At 39.2% G+C, this 21,560-nt stretch overlaps 1 protein-coding gene across 1 annotated transcript in view; it reads left to right on the forward strand.

Moving 5' to 3' along the window:
* Positions 1-20,906: 20,906 nt before the first annotated feature.
* LOC149299396 (peroxisome proliferator-activated receptor gamma coactivator 1-beta-like) overlaps positions 20,907-21,560 on the forward strand; it is a 61,448-nt gene continuing 60,794 nt past the window's right edge. Inside the window, exon 1 of the mRNA XM_089485970.1 lies at positions 20,907-20,978. Within this exon, the coding sequence (XP_089342096.1) occupies positions 20,907-20,978 (72 nt within the window). The remainder of the gene's footprint in view (positions 20,979-21,560) is intronic.

Consider the following 21,560-nt stretch of genomic DNA (forward strand, 5'->3'; position numbering starts at 1 on the left):
TCCTGTTAGGCCTAGTTTGCCTAGGCCAGAATGCGTCACTGGTGATATTCAGCAGAGTAGAGATGCTCACCATATTTCGCTTTTGGAAATATAAATATAAGCCAGAATATATTTTATAATCCGTTAGGGAAAAAATACACAATACAAAGAAAAACAGTATTATTTTGACTACACATACTGTAACATGGCTGAGATGGACACTTGCAATAATAGATGGACTAGACAACCTGAATGTTTATGCCTTGTAAGCTTTTTAGGTTGTGTGCTGCCCTATTTTGTCTCTAGATAATATTTTGTATCAAAAGGGTCCAAACGCAGCAACAGCAGTATCCTCCAAACATTTCTTGAGAATGTTTCAGATTTCACCGGGAGGCTCTGGAAGTCAGACCTGACTACTCTGTGTCCGGGTCAGTGTGTTTAGTCTCAGGGGGTATCTTGGGCATTGGCCACATGCCACCAACTGAGAAACACTCTCTTCCTGCTTACCACAATGAGCAGGAGAGGTTTAGGGGCCAGTGCTGGGAAGTTATGACTACAAGTGGCCCTGGCCCCTTGCAAAAGGCTATGAGCTAAACATTGACGTTTCCCTGGGTCTGTTCATATGTCAGATGCAGTTGGAGACTGCACTGGCATGCTGCTATCTGGGGATACTATTGATAATCATTTTGTTTACAGCTATATTTAGTTGTACTGAGCATATATTCTGTGTCTACAAATAAAGCTTTTATATACACACTAGTCTACTTGTATATCTTTGAAGTCATTAATGTCCCACCTGTTTGCATATGTCTTTTGTGTGCTCTCAGAAATGTACACTTGTGCATGACTAATTTCACAACTAGCGTGTTTTGTTGTTGTAGTGTAAAAAGGGGAGAGGTATGTGGGTTATGCTCTCAGCCTTATTGGCAGGTGCAGTTGCAGTCCCCACTGAATACTAATTGATCAAAAAACTAAAAACATAGCAAATTGGGGAGGCATGGAGACTATCCCGCACCGGTGGGCCCCCATTTCGTGCCCAGCAGGATGGGGGTAAATAGTAAGAAATTGCGCTATAGGCAATGCAGCACACCGTGACGGGCTACTTCAAGCAGCCTATCAGTGGGATAAAAAACATCGGACCATGAAAGAGATGAGATGATGCAGCTCTGCAGCTTCTCCCTAAATTTAGTACATTTTTTTCTTTTCAATTTTGTACATTTGAAAGTACCTACAAGGTACATTCATCCGGATTCATTGTTTAGGGGGCTCTCTGGATTTTTATTTTCTAGTAATTGGCTTTGTGATGGCATATATGGAAATAGGAAGTAAGACAAGGTTACTAATAATAAACAACATACCAGATGATTTAAAGCAGATCAGTCACTTTACAAAATCTTACATTTTACAGTTTGATGCACCAAATAAAAATACAGTATGTATTGTTCACAGATCAAGTTCTCAGGTTTTGCATGATTATTCCACCCTATCAAGGTATTTCTCGTCTATAACTTAGTAACTTAGGGTGGGGTTATAGTGCAGCATGATGACCTAGTGACAGTAAACCTATAGCTATGCTAGTTTTTCCACTGTTTATTTCATCTCAGCTTTCTTTGAGTTAAATTGTACCTTTTCATTACACTGATTGAAAAATAAACCAAATCATCTACTGGTAGTTTTAATTTAAGGGAATTGATGATTATTAAATTATTTCAAGAAAGCTATAAAAGGTAATATATTTATATTATACTTTACATAGCTGTTAGATGTTGTTGTTTGACAAGCTCAGATTGCATGTGTTTGCCATAAGAGCGGAAATTACAAGGGGTGCTGCAGGGAACGAGGACCCTGTGGGCCCCTGCACCAGCTGCCCCAACCCGCTCTGAATTATACGCCATTTCCCGGCACTCGAGACATAGTGTGTGATGCGGCAAAAGAGCTTGCACTACCCACCCATTAGCCAACAAAGATAGGTTACGTCTGAGTAAGCGGAAATAAAAATGTTAGTTTGTGTGTAAGAATGTATTTGTCTCTATGTTAGTATGTTTGTGTGTAAGTATGTATTTGTCTCTATGTTAGTATGTTTGTGTGTAAGTATGTATTTGTCTCTATGTTAGTATGTTTGTATGTAAGTATGCATTTGTCTCTATGTTAGTATGTTTGTACAGATGTTAGTTTGTGTATGTATGTTACTGTGTGTGTAAATATGTTATTATGTGTGTGTAAGTATGTTACTGTGGGTGTGTAAGTAAGTATGATACTGTGTAACACCCTCTAATATTCCTTTAACTCACCTTTCCTAGTCCCTCTAATGCAATACTTACACTAGTGTGGCTAGTCTATCCCTTACAATGGCACCTTTTAACTATGGTGTAATACACCCTAAATCCCTCTAGATTGTAAACTCCTTTGAGCAGGGCTCTCCTCACCTGTTGTCTCTGTATGTCAAATTGTTATGTTACATACTACTTGTCCTGTCCACCCATTGTACAGCGCAATGGAATTTGATGGCGCTATATAAAACAATAAATAATAATAAAAGCTTTTGAGAGTTTTCCTCTCTTTCTTAGGTCCGAAGCAATACCTGAGGAAGAAAGGAAAACTTTTGAAAGCTTGTCTGTTAATCCGATAAAAAGGTATCATAGCATACTGCAAGCCTCTGGTATTTTGGCATCTTATTTATATATACTTATTTACTTTTTTTCAGTGGCGTGATTTAGTGGTGGAACTTATTAGTGCCCCCCTGTTTTGACTGTGGTATCTTATGTGCCCCCCTATATATTGTTCCTAGCGTAGTCACTGAATACAGGTCACTGTATGGCGGTGGCATTTACATCTGTTTGGATCTAGTCTGGTCGGTGTAGATCAATGTACTATATATAGTTAGAAATGTGTAACTATGATAGACATTGTATATATGTAGTTACCACCTCAGTGCACTTCCAGCAGAAGTGGTAGAGGTTAATACAGTAATAGAATATAAACACATATGGCATATGGCTATCCTAAATAAAAGACAGGACCATGGAATGAAGCGCCTTAAGAGATTTTTTACAGCACGAGGAATGGGCAAACAAGCTGGGCCAAATGGTTCTCATCTGCTGTCAAATTCTTTTCTGTTTAAAAACGTATTATTTGTTCTGACATTTACTACCATGTATTCATGAGGTATACATAATATACAAATTGTCAATTTATATAGAACCATCATATTCCTGAGTATTTTTTCTATTTTAATTGAGGAAATTGTGCTTCCTAGAAACAGGTTACCCCAAGTACACTTTTTTGTAGCTCCTCTTTAATATTTGATTTGTTTTTAAAATTTTCTGAGATGACTCACTTTACAGCACATACTTTTCAGAAAAAAAAAGATACTTAACCTGAGGTACAATCTGCAGCTGCCATCCTCTTCCTTGCTCCGAAGATCTCTGTCAGTGATTAGCTGCTTGAAGCAGACAATTAGTGACAAGAAAGTACTCCTGGTGCTTTCCACACATGCTCACATGGGCGTAACCACAAAGCACAGGGTCTAAGTGTGAAAAATGTCCCACAGTGTCAGCTTTGTGCCAAAACACCTTCTGAATGCCACCTTTGCCCCCGAACAGTTTGTCAGTGCCTCCAAACTGCTTGTCTATGTCATCTTTGTCCTCAAAAAACTGGTTAGTTCCCCCAACACAGCTTGTCTTTGCCCCCACACAGCCTGCCTTTGTCCCTGCCCATAGCATTTTCCTGCAGGAGTGGCATGCTCAGTGCTGTGTGGAGACTGATCCAACATGCAGAAAGTGGATGTGATGCCAGGGAGAGTGTGGAGAGGGCTGGTACCTTGTGGCCAAGGGGGGCAAACAAAGCCATGTGACCCCATTGGCCGATTGCACCCCCCCTTGTTAACATACACATTTGGCACACATTTTACACACTCTCACACATACATACACACTCATTCTACAAACACGGGTAAACGAACACACACTCTGACACACATTTACACACCAATGTTAACACATTTACACATTTAGTGCTCAGGCTAATACACACTAATACACAAACAAGCTAACATGCATACTTACACATACACATTCATGCTAACGCATATGAAACATACATATACAGGCTCATGCTAACAAACAGACTAACACACTCACACTTATCCTAATACACACACTTACACACTCATCCTATTACACACATAGATATTCCTCCTAACACAGACATTCATAATAACCCACAATTACATATACAGTTATGTTCACATTCTGTCTAATACACACATGCTAACAAATGCACATTTACTGTTACATTAATGCATGCTCTTCCTCTCTAACTCACTTATCAACTCTCCCATTCTTTCCCTCCATCACTGCCTGCCTGCCTGCCTCACTCCTTCAATTACTTAGTCCCTTACCCTTTCTCTCCCCCCTTATCCTCTCCCCCTCCCACCATTAACCCCCTTCTTTATAGCACACGGTGTGAGCAACTGTGCTTTCACAGTGGAGTCACGTGACCCCAGCCCTTTTTTTGAGAGTTGCCTGCCTCTGCTCTCCATGCCACTAGCTGTATTACCCAGACCTAACGGTTCTAAAGGGACAGACAAGTGGGACAAGTGGTTGAAGGGGCATAAAAATCATGGTTGCAGGGGTCGCAATTGCGACTGAGCCTGCCACTCATGATTGTTATGCCCCTGCAGGTTCACAGGGGTCTGAACTGTCCACTGGCCACCCACAGCTTTTGCTGGGTCAGCACTGGAGCTGACTAGAGAAGAGTATTTCATATAGATGGCGTTTGGCACGGAAAATAGCTGGATGCTGGGGGAAGGGGCAAAAATAAATTAACCTCTCAACTATAATATGCTTGAGTGTCTCTATTACTGCATGGTTATCATTCAGAATAATATACTAGGTTGATGGTTTTTTTTACTCTCTTCTAGGGTGGATAGTCAATACCCTTAAATATGCTAAAACACATCACATTGGCACATGCATTAAAATAAGATGTATTAGTAAATAACTCAAAGCATTAATTTAATTAAACATGACATAACCAAATTAAACAAATATTATTTTATTTTTTATGGCACTTTTCATATATTACCCTGATAATATTGTATAATGATTTTTCTGGGAATAGAAACAAGGATGTATCAATTAGCATAGTTAAAAGTAACATTTGCTGCGGCCTACCATAGATCTGTGATTTGGACAGTTTTCTATTCAATAGCGTTGGGTTTACATAGTGTTTCTTTGACGCACATTCATTCTGCTAATATCCTTACAGAATAAATAATTACAAAAAAGGGAATAACTACAAACTCTGATCTGGTTACAAGTACTCCTGATGAATGAAAGCTTAAAGTGGGAAAGGAGTAACAATGTAACCTATCACCGAAACAAAAGATCCAATTCAGTAAATAAAAAGTTGTTCCTACTATGTCTAGAGTGCAAGAAAAAATAAAAGTGGTGTTTACTGCACTTCTGATAATGCTTTCAACTGCTCAATATCCATCTCTGTCTGGGAACTAATTAGGCAAGGTCATAAGATAAGACTGGAGATAACACTTCATACAAAGTTTAGGCTGCTATGTTTGCAGTCGGTTGTTGAACAAGGTCCCATAAATGATTTGGCAAATAAGAAACACTCATTTCTTTGATTTTGTTGGCTTACTAAAATGTTACCAGTCTCTTTATAGCATTGTGTGGCCCAATATGGGACTATTAGCTTGCAGTAAAAGCCCTTTTCTCATGGTATATCATCTTTAAATGAGAATTTAGTGTCTCCTTTTGTTTCAGTGACAAAAGACTTTTTCTCTTACGAGGGGCTGGATTGGATGTAAAATGGACCAGCAGGCCAAAGAGAAATACTATTTAAAAGCACCTGAAGAACAAATATTGGGGATTCCATCACACTATATGGCCATATATTGCTTAAACTGCCACTACACCAAAGTACGCCTGTGGCGAGTCCTATCTAATTTCTCATGGATATATTGCTTACCAAAGAACTGTGCTGCCTTTTATCCCACTGTAAGAGAGTCTTAGTAGCTGGACTCTCTTGTGAGGCCTTAGTCAATTCCCTTAAAAATACAGCATACCGCCATTTGCATAAAATATATATATTGATAAATACACTGGATACATAAAATAATTATAACCAAATTAAATAAATGAATGATAACCTTTTATTTTACTTTTATTTTAAATCCTGTCTTTACAGCTTTCTCAGAACATAAGCTTATCAATTAATATTGTAGAAAGAAGCATTTGTCATGGCCTATCATGGATCTCTGTCATTTGGCAAGTTTCTTGTTGCATAGTATAGGTTTTACGTTTTTTTGTTTTAGGTTTTAAGGATACTCTCGTAAGTATATTACATGGATTAATCAGGGACTTTGTCTATTTAATTCTTACAATTGACTTGTATCTGTAAAAGCTCTGTTTTTGGTGTGGCCAAAAGGAGAGGACTTAGGCTTTGACTGCACCTGCATATTACAGTAGCATTCCAAAACTTCATGCCTTCTACTGGAGCCTGAGATTGGCCATAAACTATGATAATTTCTTAAGCCATCATATTCTGTCAGGAAGTCTTGTTTCTGGCAGCAAATGTTTCCAGAGCCCACATTTTTTTGTACACATGCATGTATACTTATTCCCAATTAGTCAGTGGTTTAGAGAAACAATAATAAAAAAAGAGCTGTATAGATATATAGCTTTAGGAGACTAACATAAAATTTTAATAGGATGGGTTTTGGGCCATAAGTCATTAAATGTTGGCCAATTAAACACAGCATTCCACTTTGAATATTGACAGACAAGATAAGACCCATAAATGCATTAAAGAAAAAACAGGTTATAGCATACTGTGCCATAAATCTGAAATAAAAATACCCATGATTTAAAAAATATATAATTATCCTGAAGTCTATGTTCTGCCTTGCATGTTACAATTTGACTAATTGTATTATTATGTTTCCACCTGATAGATTGTACACCTTTGTAACTAAAGGTATTATTATAAGAAACATTTACACTAGTTGGATACCCAAAACAAAAAAAAATGCATAAAAATCAGCCACATAACTTTGGGTGAAAAAAAATCCAACGTTAAACTACTTTGCTGTGCGCTACACATTACATTAAATACCCTTGAAATAGCTGTAATCACAAGGACATAGTTAATATCTTAGAAGGCAGAACCCTAATTCAAGCCACATACCCATACCTGAGAACGCTCTGGGCTTAACCCGGGGTCTCCGGGTGAAGTGCTGCTTCCCTAGTACTCTACGTCACTCTGTTCTTTCTCCAGGGCAGGGGAGCTGTGTTTTGCCATGCCCTCTCTCCTCATACTCACAATCATTTTAGTGTTATCTGGGCCTGGCCCTACATTTGCCCGTGGCAATCCTTGCACCTAGCATAGCTAGTCTAATGGAGAACAAAGCACATGAAGTAGGCAGGTCTCGATGGAGGCATGGAATTAAAAATCAGAACTCCTAACAATTAGTCTATGAGCACAAAACGAGGCAGGTTTGTTATTTACATTTCTCTATTTTAGTGTGGGCCTCCCTGTTGTATTGCCATTTAATGAAATGTTGATCCACATCCTTCCTGTGTTCTTTGTTGATTGTACCGTTACATAAGTTATAGTGGGTAAAAGGTGATGGAAACCCTTCCACTTAAATTTAAGGGATAGTAGAAGTATTATTAAACACTCATCTACAGACACCAGACAAGCCAGAACGCTTGTTTTTCCCTCAGAAATCTCATGGTGCTTCCACAACCACAAGGGATTCTGGGTAGGCGCATGCAAATAAGGTTAACAATTATCACCTTTGCCTCTGGCAGCAACCCAAAATCTTTAAATTAAACAAGACAAGGAAGCTGAGCTCTGGAGATTGGAAATGGCTGTTTTTATGGATGAAGTATGAAAAAGATCATATGTTACTAAAATGTGTTGTGAAGAATGTTCCATCTAATTTTTCTTAGTTGGCGTGCACAGAAAATTTCTCTTGTGCAAAAATGTTTACAGAGCAAAAACTGTTGTGCGCACAATTTTTGGACGTGTGCGCTCTCTTAAAAAGCTATGTGCGCGTGCACAAGCGCACAGCTTAGAGGGAACACTGGTTGTGAATTACACTGTGTATATTGGGTAACAGTTCTGTTAATAACTATTGAGTATTTTCAGTCAGATTAGTTGTAGTGTTAGGTGTTTTTCTATAAATACTGCTAGATTAGCATTGTTTTGTCATTTTTTGGTCCTTTATGTTATTTTATTTTTTTCTGTGCTATTGTTATTAAAGGCTAGGTTTGTAATCCTATCTAGTTTGGCTATGCAAAATATCTCACATGGTAGCAGCTGGTTAATCTCTCACTAATGTCTCTAGTCAAATCAATGAAAAAGAAGTTCTTAAAAGCAGCTCACATTTGAGACATTGGAGCCATATACCAAAACGCTGGTACTTGTACAGCCTAGCCAAGGCAGCAGGAAGATCCAGTTTCATTATGAAGTAAGAATACTATATTAATTAAGTAGGTTACATTAACATCTATTCTCCACCATAAAACAAAACAAAATTGCTGGGGTGTACAAAAAATACTTTACTAGAAATATATTGGGAAAATAATTATAAAATCGGTGGAACATGAATTAGTATGTGTAGAAGATGTGCAAATACTGTAGAAAGACATGCATGCTGGCAATGTGTCAATCCAGAAATATGTTCTGTAGATATTGGCAAATGTAGCAAGGATGGTAACACAATAATGCATGTCACTAATTAAAATGAAATTAACGCCTCTAATTAAAATTAAGTATATCTGTGTTCTAACTAGCACCTCTAAAATGTTTTTTCTTTGGTGCAATAAACAGACAATCTGGCATTAAAAGTGTCCTCATTAATAAAATATTTAGCCAAAGATAAGGTTCTTGTTTGGGACAATAGGTGGAATGTGGTGAGAAGAAAAAGACACTCCATTCCCATCTTTGAGATACAGACACGCGGGGCCAAGAATTGTGCTTTTATATCAAAACCTGTGTGGCAAATCCTTCATTCTTTGTATAATATTCAGAACACCATGCTAGAACCCTGCGCGGGACTGCTTTTTTAATCCCGCTCCCGCTGTTTTGAATCCCGCTCCCGCAATGTGGGTGTTCCGCTCCCGCCACATTTGTGGCCAATCCCGCCCGCTCCCGCCACATTTGTGGCCAATCACGCCCGCCCCCTTACCTGATTTCCCGTGCAGTCCCGCAAGGCTGCCCTCAAGTTGTTCCCTCACAGCGGCTCTTCTCTTGCTCCGCCCAGGAACAAGGCGGAGTCACCGGAAGTGAAGTCACATCACGTGACTCCACCTTGTTCCTGGGCGGAGCAAGATAGGAGACACTGTAATGGAGCAGCGAGAAGGCATCCTTGCGGGACTGCGCGGGATTACCGGGACCCGCAGGTACAGTGCCTGACCGCCCACTCCCGCCGCAGCCCCAGCAAGACCGCCCGTGCCCACAAGTTTTTTGGCGGGTCCTGCGGGACCCGCCTCCCAATGCAGTCCTCAACTCCATGCCCCTTGCTAGTTAGATTTCTGCTGAGACAAGTTTGAAAATAATCTTATTTTGTGTTAATGATATGATTAGTGATATGAATACTTTGTAATACTAATATCATGTAACCAAGTTGTGTAGCATATCCAGCTGCCTACTTCAAGGTGATATGTCATTTCTCCATTTCCCAACTTTTTCCACATTTATTAAGAATACAAATGCTAAATGAATCACACAAACTAGGGCTCTTGCAAGGTCATTCTAAGAGTTATCCAGAAGGATAAAACAAAGTTAAGCGCACATACTGTATGTACCCACTTTATAGGTTGGATTATATTACCTAAATTATTACAATTACTTTTTTCTATCTTAACAATATTACAATTATTTGTTGTTTGAATTTAAAGATGAAATTAGTGATGCATTAGACACAGTATCCTTCCTATATATTGTAAAATACATTTATGAAATAAATAAAAACTTAAGAAAATGTGCTCAATGCCAAGCATCGGCTGGACTGGTGTAAAGCACATCACCACTGTACTCTGGAGCAGTGGAAGCATGTTATCTAGAGCGATCAATCATGCTTCACTATCTAGAATGTAACGGACGAAATTGGGTTTGATGAATGCCAGGAGAACGCTACCTACTTGGATGCCTAATGCCTACTTTAAAGTTTGGTGGAGGAGGGATAATGGTCTGGGGCTGTTTTTCAAGGTTTTGGGCTAGGCCCCTTAGTTCTATGAAGGGTAACATTAATGCTACAGCATACAAAGACATTTTAGTCAATTGTATGCTTCCAATGTTGTGGCAACAGTTTAGGGAAGACCCTTTCCTGTTCCAGCATGACTGTGTCTCTGTGCACAAAGAAAGGTCCATAAAGACATGGTTTGATGAGTTTGGTGTGGAGGAACTTGACTGGCCCTGACCTTAACCACACTGAACACCAATAGGATGAATTTGAACGCTGATTGCAGGCCAGGCCTTCTTGCCCAAGATCAGTGCCTGATCTCACATATGCTGAGAAATTCCTACAGACACACTTCAAAACCTTGTGTAAAGCCTTCCCATGAAGGTAATTCTGCCACAAAGGGGTGGGAGGCAGCATTGTATTAATGCCCATGGTTTTGGAATGGGATGTCCAATAAGCTCATATACAGTAGGTGTGATGGTCAGGTGCCCACATACTTTTGGTCATATTGTGTACTTTGGTACTACATGAGTTACTGTCTCTTTAAACAGACTGTATTGTGTCAGTTTGTCAATTTCTGTGTCTAGTTGGGAAGGCACAACGACTAAGAACAAAGGTAAACAGGTCTTGTCATGGAAATTGCATCCATTTTAACACCGACAAAAAAAAAATTTTCTTTCACATTCATGACACATGTATATTAGAAAAAGTGGTATGAAAGAACAATTTTGGGTTGAGTGAAGCTACGACGTACATTATTCTTGTATGCTACTTTTTACAATTGCCTTTCCCTAGAGCCATAGGCTTTGTCAGTGATATGCCTGCTCACTTCAAACGAGATTCATAAATGAATAAACAGCTTTCCACTAACTCATACACATATGTAGAGAGTGGAGTGGTTTACAATATCATGTTCTTGGTTCTCTTTTCAACATTCAGTGTTGCTTTAATTCCAGGAAAGTTAATTACTCCATAAACCTTTATCATAAAGCAATATCTTTGCAAGTTATAGGTCCGTGGTGTTTAGGTAAAATTCCATCACAGTAATTCAGTGTTGCTATGCTAAGTACACACATTCATTTGTTCCAATTACAAACCCAGGGCTACTTATTAACAAACCTGTTTTTTTTTACCTATTACAATTCTAAATGGCAATCATAAAATAGTAAAGTAGAAGTGAAATGAGAAAAAAAAGTCACAAAAATGGTATAATTTCAACTTTGAACACTGATTTTACAAATTGCACAAGTATGAATATTTTCCCCCAAAAAATCTCAACTTCTTCACAGCTCCCGCGGCTTGCTGCTAGTTGGCGTGATTTTCAAAAGTAGAATAATTATTCTTTTTTGAAAGACACCCCTAAGTATACCTACAAATGAATGTAATATATATAAACAGGATGTATATGCTTCAGCTTTCGTATTATTGTTGCCTCAATTCTGATGGCATATTTGAAAGCTTTCTATTCCAAAAGTGACCTCCAAAGCTAACATACACATAGTTTTCACTCAAATCTCCAGTTTCAATCATTAATTAGTTTGAGTGCTAACCCTGAGCAGATGACAACAGTAGCATTAGAACACTGGGGCTGAGAGAGACAACGTGCCAGGTGCTAGCCAAATCACAGGCCTTCCCTTGTTTATTCTTAATTACATGATGTATAGACAGTATTGGCCATGAATCTATACAGTGTATGAACATGTGAAGGAGTGCGGTAATACAGTGTATCATATGGTCAACACTCATAGACTATGCAGCAAATGTGACATTTTTTGTTTTCTCAGCACCTGCATCACTCACGGTTCATCAATACACACGCTTCAAAATATTACATGTTCTTAAAACCCCTACGTTTTAACTACATTTGCGCAAGACCAGAGCAGTTTTGGTGTTTTTGCTATGTCTTTCTTCAACTGTAAATTCTCTCTTCTGAAGTATTGCACCCACACAAATCATATATTGGGGTTTTTTTCAGCACAAGTAGGGCTTTCTTTTGAAATAATAATTATATATATATATATAAACCATCATTAAGTACGAAAAATATTCAGAAATGTGGGGGAAATTAGGAAAAAAAGGAAATATTTTCACAGTTTCACCTATAAAAAAACTATATATAACCAGTGCAAATGGGAAAAAAACCTCCAAAAGTGTATTTAGGTATTTGTCCTGTTTTTGGAAACACCTCATATGCCTGGCATTATCATTTATGTTGGCACTTGAATGAATGACGCGCATCGCTATTTGTAAACAAGATTTTTTTTAAATGTGGTATGCTGAGAGTTGCGCCCCAATAGCATCCAGAAAAGAAAAACCACTCAACAAAAGTATATATTTTTTGATAGATGACATTCCAAAGTATTTTACTTGGGGCATTTTAACACTTTTTATTTAACCATTTTATTGCCAGTCTGTCCTAAACATTGCAGTAAAAATTTTTATTTTTTTTTCATTTTAAACAAAACCATTCTATCCAAACACAGTATTTCAGTATTTTTTCCCCTGGGTACATGAAATTATTGAAAACACTTGTGATTTGTGTTCAGTAACACCCCCTGAGTACAGCGATACCCCACAAGCATTGATAAGTCATGTTTCTCAGATATTGTGGAACTAAAACTGGAAAGCGCGCATTTCAATTTGAACGTTTTTTCAAATATTCTTTTATCAGATCACTTGTAAGTGACAAGTTTAGGCGACTGACGTCGATCAGGAAGACCGATCAATAATCAGTGACTTAAAATGTCACTGAGAAGTGATCAGGTAATAATTATGTATTTTTCATTAATAATTTGTGGGTTTTTCATACTTACCCTAGATGACCCCTCTCTCTTTCTAGGGCAGGGTCATCCAGGGGCTGCTATAATGATCAGATCACTCCTATTGGCCAGGAGTAATCTGATCAAAGAGAGGAGGGTTTTTCTGTGGCCCTTCTAACGCCTACCATAATATACCATTTATAAATTTGTGGCAACTATCATAAAGATTGTCATACCAATATTTCTTACATGTTGTTTCTTTTCAATGTCTTTACCATATCTCCCAAGTGCCTGTCTTTAAGAAGAGTAGTCCCTCTTTAAGACCCTTTGCCCCTTTTTTCTTTACCTATCTTTTCTAGGAGTTCAGAATGCTTAGTTGGTACTAGTGTATCACAACAGTCCTGAACACTCCAATAATGTGTAAAGAAATAGCAAAAACTTGGATTGTGAATAAAATTATGAAAATAAATCTGCTGTCAACAAAAAGTCATACTAAAGCCTCATCCCTAACCGTGCCTCTAACTACATCCCCTAAAACTAAAATATCTCTTTAGCCATTTAAAATGTTTGGAAGTATGGTCTGGGGTAAATGGGCACCAGTGGTTTTTGTGCTATCTTGTCACGCACTGATATCAGGCAGGACCATAGATAAGGCTTCAAGGTCAGACAAGCCGAGGTCAGGGCGCCAGAGAGCAGGAATGTCGTAAAGCTAGCCGAGGTCAGGGTACCAGAAAACAGGAAGAAACAAGCGGATGCTGCTTTGACCGAGGAGCCAGACCCGCTTCTTGTGTGCAGTGGCTGCTGCGCGGTGGCGGGAGGTCTCCCCCTTCTTCGCAGCGGCTGAGGCTGCTGTGGTTTAGAGGCAGGGGGTCTCCCCCTTCTTCGCAGTGGCTGTTGTGGTTTAGAGACGGGGGGGTCTCCCCTTCTTCCCAGCGGCTGAGGCTGCTGTGGTTTCGAGGCAGGGGTCTCCCCCTTCTTCTCAGGTAAATGATCACACTTAAGTCCTACAAAGTAAAACTTTGAATCCCTGCCCAATCCTAGTTTCATGGTTCATTGTGTTCATTTTGCGGTTTAGGGTATAACAAGCATTGCTTTTATTTTTATTATTTTTTCCAAGATGCATAACTTTTGCCCAATTGTATTATCCAAATGCTCTTTTACATTAAATTTGTGTCACGAAAAAGAGTAATTTATTTCAATGTTCTCTTCAATACCATTAATAACCAACTTAAATAAATGCGTCTAAGACGGCACCATGAATAACTCCAATTAAACATTGTGTCAAGCTCCATTTATAATGAACTGTATAATCTCTTCCTCATTTAGTAGTTTCTTTGAGGTTTCTTCCAGTTGTACTAAACTGCAGTGGCACCTTGAAAGCTTTAGCAAATTAGAACAATACCACATCCTATGAATCTTCCTCCTGTGAGTTTTTATATAACTTTTTAAGGATGATAAATATTTGTTGAACAAAATAAATTAAAATAATGCTAACTTCTGTAATTAATATTTTGGGCCAAAATGTATTCTCCTGATAAAACATAATTGTTTCTATTTACGTATAAAATATTACTGGTTTGCTAGCAAGAATTACTTTGCTGGCAAACCTTGATGCTTGTTGTGATGCAACAACTAAAGAGCATTTTCATAGTAAATGGAATAAACATAGAAAATAAATGGGGTCATCAGTGGTTTTTGCAAAAACCAGAGCTAAGCCAGAGCTGAAACTCACTGGTGCTAAATATATCACATGCAACAAGAAGGTCAGTGCTAAAAAATATCTCCCTCTTAGGAAAGACAGATTTTCTTTGCAGGGCTGGCCCAAGTCATTGTGCTGTCTGAGTCTAAGGATGAAATGCTGCTTCACCACCAAAACCAAGCTCACATCCATTATGTTATACTATGATTAATAAACTCTCTCACCCTCTCTTACATTGTCGCATAAACTCTCTTACACTCTCATTCACGCTTTCTCTCAATATCTTGTAACCTGCTCTGCTTGCTATGTGCTTCTGTCTCCTTTCCCGCAGCTCTGTCTCTTCTTTTGCCTCTTCTTGTTCATCTGGCTTCTTTCTTTGTTCACTTCTCTACGTGTCTTCTTTTTTTGTCTGGTTCTCCGGGTCCACTTCTGCAAAAAGGGGTTAATATAGGGGCTTTTAATATGGTATAACCATTTGATTCAAAGGATTGACATTTTACCTTGTAAAGGATTGGCAAAAAGAGAAAAACGAACACACAAATAGATGATTTACTTTGTATTAATTAAGTCATATCATATGTGTACAGTCCTATATTGTATTTGTATTAGTTCGCAATTGCCTTTGTATTGTTAATCCGGGCAGCTGACATATTTGCAAATTTGCATATAATTATCCAGTTACTGTTTAGTGCTTTTAATTAATGAAGCATTCTTATCGTTAAGACTCAAGAGTAGTGAAGTGATTACAAGAAGCACTGTAGCTATTTAACCCCTTCATGACCAATGATATCTTATAACCTAAAGATGGGATCTATTTTTTTTACCATATGTTTGTTTATACTTATTATATATTTTTCTCCACAACTAGGGTCTTCTTTTTAAAACATATACTATATAACAATATTTACACTATGTGTGACCAACAGCAGGTGGTCATTGGAGACCCCAATAGGTTTAATATACACCCTGTGGGGTCTCTAGTACACAGGTTGATGCTTTTGATTGTGTCACCGCTGATACCACCATAAAGGGAATATGGGAATTCACACAGTGTTACACTGAATCTATCAGCTGGGGGCCAGCAATGTTGTGGTGTTCAGCAGCCACACTATCACATCCTAGTGGTTGTCATCAGGTTACATCAGAAGATCCTTAGCAATAAAATGGTGAACCAAATATTGTTTATTCTCTGTAGATTCTGGCGTGCCACACAAGGGTATTGAAAGATCTGACATACTGGGAGTTTCTTCTTTTGTAAAAAAAAATGCAGATGTTTAAATGTTGGTTTCATTCACTTTATTTGGCTAAAAACTTGATCCACTCCCAGGCAGTAACGTATTGTGGCCTAGGCTGACTAGACATAGGCCTATGGCGGCAGGTCTGGGGGGGGCAAAATCTGAGGGTGACACCTCACAATGAAATTGTGGCTTTCCTTCTCATGTAAAAAGCGAGTTCAGATATCTTTCTAAATACCATACAGATTCAGAGGGAAAAAATAGACAACAGAAACACCTAATGTTTTTCATAAATAACCCACTATAAGCGATAGACAAGTGTGCCAACAAATCTTAGTAAACGCTTCAAAAGGTATCAACACAACATGTCAAAGGAACTGATTGCCCTTCCTTGAGGATTGAGAGACAAGACAGGTGGTCAGATTAAGTAGTTAAAAGGTCACAGAAAAAAAAGAGAAGAAAATAACTAAAACATGTCTTGGAAATGCCTGGATATTGGATGCAACAAACACTAAATGTTTTCAGTTGGAAACTCCTAACCTCAACCTGCTTTTCTGCACCAGGTAGTGAACTTATCATATAACTTGTTCTTGTGATACTTCTCTGTAATCATTACTTAAGACACAACACAAGCAATGGTTCAGTATTTCTGTGGGCTTTTGAACAAGTTACCCCCTGCTGTGTTAAACGGTTACTAAAGCTGTGTGTTGTTGCCTTTGTCATGCTGTCAAGCAGAACAGGTTCTACCATATCTACTGCCAGAAACACCCAATAGATGGTTACCAGTAAACGTAACGGTCACATATTACAGACAACACAGCCATTATCATACCGACCAACTGTGCTAACGGAATAAAGTTCGAGGAAGAAGCCAGCTTCTAAATGTTTGTTAGGATTCTTTTTGTAGAGATTGTAGCATATATTAGAACGTTTGAATTATTTCCATTGTGTGCAATCCAAGAAACCTCTGAAACAGACCGAACAAAGGAAAGTATTAGTGTGATTATTTAATCCTGCCGTCGATTAGGGTATCCTTTAATAGTAGCATTATTTCTAGTGGGCAAGTGATAAAACATACATAAAAATAGATCATATACATTATGCATACCTGGATGCGTAATAAAGGTTTTATATGAGAGATACAGCAAAAGAGACATTTAATGAAAGAGAACGTTTAGTGATATCTCTCCCCAGCCAGCAATGGCCCCAATACCCGACACTCTTCTGCAATACTGGTTTGCACCCATGCTTAAAAAATTCATTATGCATCTTACGACTTCATTAGTGGAATTAACGTTTGTGGGTTAAACATTTTCTTGAACCTTGATTGCTGTAATGTAATAAGATATGTACCAATTTAATGCAAGTTGAGAGTGCTATACAGTACTCAGATAAAACAAGCATTTGTGAGTCCAAATCAATGTGTTTTATGAACATTAGCATTGTGTCATTGAGTGAAATAATATATCAAATTATTATATGCAATATTTAACATGATAAAAACAATAAATAAAACTCGCAACTTCATAACTGTCTTTTCCCCCCTCTAGGGCACATATGTACACATCTTTTATTGTAGCTTGCGGTCTGCAAGTTGCTTACAGGCTCTGCCTTGAAGGTGCATTATCACAAAACCTTTCATTATTCTGCTTAACTTTAAGCATGTGGTTCAGCCTCACAATAGGCGCCAGGATTGTATATAGTGGAAGGTCTTCACTGTTTGCTTTTGTTTGAAATTACCTATTTTGTTTTGCTAAGAGAACCGTTTTCAAATTTTATTATACCCCTCTACTACAAAAAACAGACAAATCATTTATAGAAACACACCTAAGCCCATACAAGAATACTGACCACTAAGAAGAATGTCATCCATAAAGTTAAACCATGCTACGTTTCCAAATAAGGAGGAAGCTTATGTGCCAATTGACCAGCTAACATTTAAGTCCAAAACATAAATTATAAAATCGCTGCTTTACTTCCACGTCTGTGTTTTATTCACTAAAGTTTACAGTTTCATATTGCTAATTTTACTATGCATTATAAAGAGCCAATCCCAGTTGGTGTCTCCCGCATTTATACATCCAACGTATCGCAGGGCAGCGTGTTACATGTGCTGTTAAGCAATATATGAAACATGAACATGTTGGGGAAAAGTGGCTCACATGGTCACTCTTAACCAGCACCTGAAATTGTCTCTTCTTTACCACCCATGCTAAAATACTCTATTTTAAATAGCATTCTTATTATGGCCCTTTAATTAGCCCAGCATTCCTAAATATACATTCTCTGTACTTATTAATTATTAGATGTGGCAAACAAATATCTAATATTACTGCAGCCACCATTGGCTGAAACCATCTAACATAAATCACACTAAATTGTATATATTCTTGTAAAAAGGCATTTTCCTAGTTTGGGGGTAAAAAAAATCAGAATCCAGAATAAGGCCAACAATTTGAAAATGAGACTTCTATTTTTGATATTCGGTCTTATTTTAGGCAGCTTTCCGTATTACAGAAAATATGATACATAGTGTTTTCTTTAGAGATTGTATAATGGCCAATGATTATTTCTATGTTTTTTGTGCTATATCTGAGACATAAGGCATTTGACCGGACGGTTTACATTCTCCTTCACACTAATACGCACATGACACTGGCACATTGTAATTCCATCTGACAACAAATATATAAATATAAAACACATATATATATCCTTATTTTCTCCTTAGTCTTAGAATAAACATTATCAGCTCTCCTGGGAGAGAAGATTATGCATCCTGTGAAAGCAGTAAATCCATCAAATTGTATACCCCAAGACAAACCTATGTTTGAATAGGTGGACATGCTGTGGAAAAGCCAAAAACTATGATGGTCATCATCGTGATTTGAAAAATAACTCCTACAAGGGCTGAGATATCTTTTATATTCTATAAAACATACAAAATACAGCTTATGCGACCTTGTTCTAACGTGGAATTATTTACAATAGCTGTTCTTATCAAAATACTGATACTTGTCACCGAAGTACCTCTTCAGGAAGAAGAAATCCCCGATTTACTGGTGCAATGACCATATACCATATAGAACAAGAAGCAACAAATATTTTCCTGTTCATCCACTTTAGCCGTTTCTTTTCTATAGTATATCGATATACTGATAGATTTCATCCTTTACAGATAATGGGTAACTGTATCTGCTGCATTATGCATTTGGCTGCATCATTAACCATTATCGCATGGCTCAGTGAAGTTGGACCCCTTACTTTCCACAGCAACTGAGTTCTTCTCAGCTTCACTTCTCGTTCCTCAAATCTCTTGGGTGAGTGGGTTAATGGGCATTTCTAACACACAAAGTGCGAACGTGAGCTGGCTGTAGTCACGGCCTAGTATCTATACCACTAAAAATCTTACCCTCCAGTTAGAAATGTGTCACTACCAGGTCTGCTCTGTATTCTGTTACAGGACTTGGCAGACATGGACTCCATTGGTTTATAATACAACCAGGCCAGAAAGTCATAGGGGGTGTTGGACTCTGTCCCAATGACTTATAAGGAACAATTTTATAGGGTTTAGACAACATTCTTAAATATATAAAATTAAGTCAGCAGACTGGCAGCTGCCCACATTTTTTAATGTGCTCACTATAAGATACGTCCATAATAAATGTATGGGTTGTGAAGATTTTATAACCCGTCTCTGGAAGGCGAGGTATGCATTTCAGGAGGTTCTCAGCAAGATTTCCTGAGTGAGATCATGTGGCATGCGCTCTGCATGGGAGCCCACAGGACACACTTGTTCCTCTTAAATTCTACTGGACAGAGCCATAAATAGCTTCCTTTCTGCATGTGCCCAATTCAATTTTACCTGTTACGCCCATTATGTATTATGTGTTGGGGTAAGAGTGAATAGGTGGTGGTCTCCTGTAATATTTGTCCAACAAATATGTCAATCTCACACACACACCGGCCTAATCCTAGGATTTGACTCTACATCACCTTGAAACATTTTGTATTGGTAATATGATTAGCTTTCCCAGCAGGGGAAAAATTTAGAGCGCTCATCTGAAGCGTTATTGCTATTTTGCAATTCCACGTATAGCCACTAGGATCATTAAGAATATACTCATTGACTCAATCCTTTCTGTGTTCCCTTTATGTCTTATTATGCAGTCCCTTTCACTATGTCTGAAACTTGACTGGACATTACCCATTGAGCATGTCTCTCATATTTCCTTTTGAGTATTACCCGGCCACCTTTCAGGAATTGCCCCTTTGCTGAATGTTGCCAGTCCTCCACTGTTGCCCAGTCAGGCTTTGGCTATTTTTGCCACTCCAGCTACCCTGAACAGCAGCTTCCAGCATGCACAGATGGTCTCGGATAAGCCTACTGGCAGGTGCTGTCCTCAACACCCTTAATGCTAGAGGTAGCATGTTCCTGGTCAAAGCACCGTTAAGCATGCGGCTACTGTCAGGGCTGATTTCCAGCACATTCGTGCCGGGTTGAGTCTCTCATGTCAAGTGTCGCACTTGTAGGATATCAGAGTATTTTTCCGGGCAACCCAGAAATTGACTTGCGCTCCTCAGCACATACTTTACGGAGCAAAGGAGAGACCTGGGCTGAGGAAATACTGGCTGATGCCCCAAATATCTTAATTTTAGAGCCCTGATGTATTACATCCTGAATGGGAACCCAAGCGCAGGTAGAGTTGCTACTTGCTAGGTGTCCAGTACTTGAAACATGATTGCAGATCACTGCCCTGAACTGGGCGTTCTGCATTCACTCTTATAACCCCAAGAAACAGGTGGCAAGCTGTTGTTTTTAGTCAAAGCCATTTGGTAGCCCTAGGAGCACAGAGCGCGCCTCTCCACACCCGGAGCAGGACTGGGCTTCCTTGCAGTGCTGTCAGTGAGTCCCCGCCTCTCCTTAGCCGGCTGCTCTGCCCTCCTCCCCTTTGCCGGCTCTCCTCCTTCTCCACCTCCTCACTGTGCTCACTGCCTCTCGGGCTCTGAGCTGCACTAGCTGGAAGATGGCGGACTGCAGCACACTGCTGGATGAAGATCTTGAGTCTTTCGTCTTTAACTACCTGACCGACAGCCCGGTAAGGATCAGCCTTCCCAGGAATTGGGGCGGGAGGGATGTTTTGGATAGTTGGCCATCACCTGGCAGTGGGCGCTGCACCGGTTTGGATTGACAGCTTGTGCATCTGCAGTGACAGACCGGGTGCACCCCATTTTCTTGTACACCCCCTTTTTTATGTGCACCCTATTTCTATGCCTGAGACTTGAAAGTAAATGCACTCGCAAGTGCTTGCTGTTCTTCACGAGGTACCCGGATCCCCCTATGCCACCCCCTGCACCCCTGATTACACACGTGCTGCCCGCTCTGCAGACCTAGCCATATGGGGTACACCCCAGATCTCATGCTTTTACCGCCACCCCAGTGCTCCCATTGTAATAAACTCCCCGTGATCTCCACTGCAGGGTCACATCCTCATCACTCACGTGCCTTACATCCGATTTGGGGCTCCGAATGCTCAAGCTTTGCAGTGCACCCCCCCCCCCCATTTTATGCTAGTGGCTATATGGTCTATAGGTGACTATAGGTGTGATGATGAGACGCCACTTTGCTCCCGGACACTCTTCTTCACCGGTGTATCGCCCATAACTTTCCCGGTTGCGTC

This window comes from Sceloporus occidentalis, unplaced genomic scaffold (genome assembly GCF_023333645.1).
Source record: "Sceloporus occidentalis isolate IW3139 unplaced genomic scaffold, rSceOcc1.0.p SCAF_28, whole genome shotgun sequence".
In the NCBI taxonomy this organism is placed as follows: domain Eukaryota; kingdom Metazoa; phylum Chordata; class Lepidosauria; order Squamata; family Phrynosomatidae; genus Sceloporus; species Sceloporus occidentalis.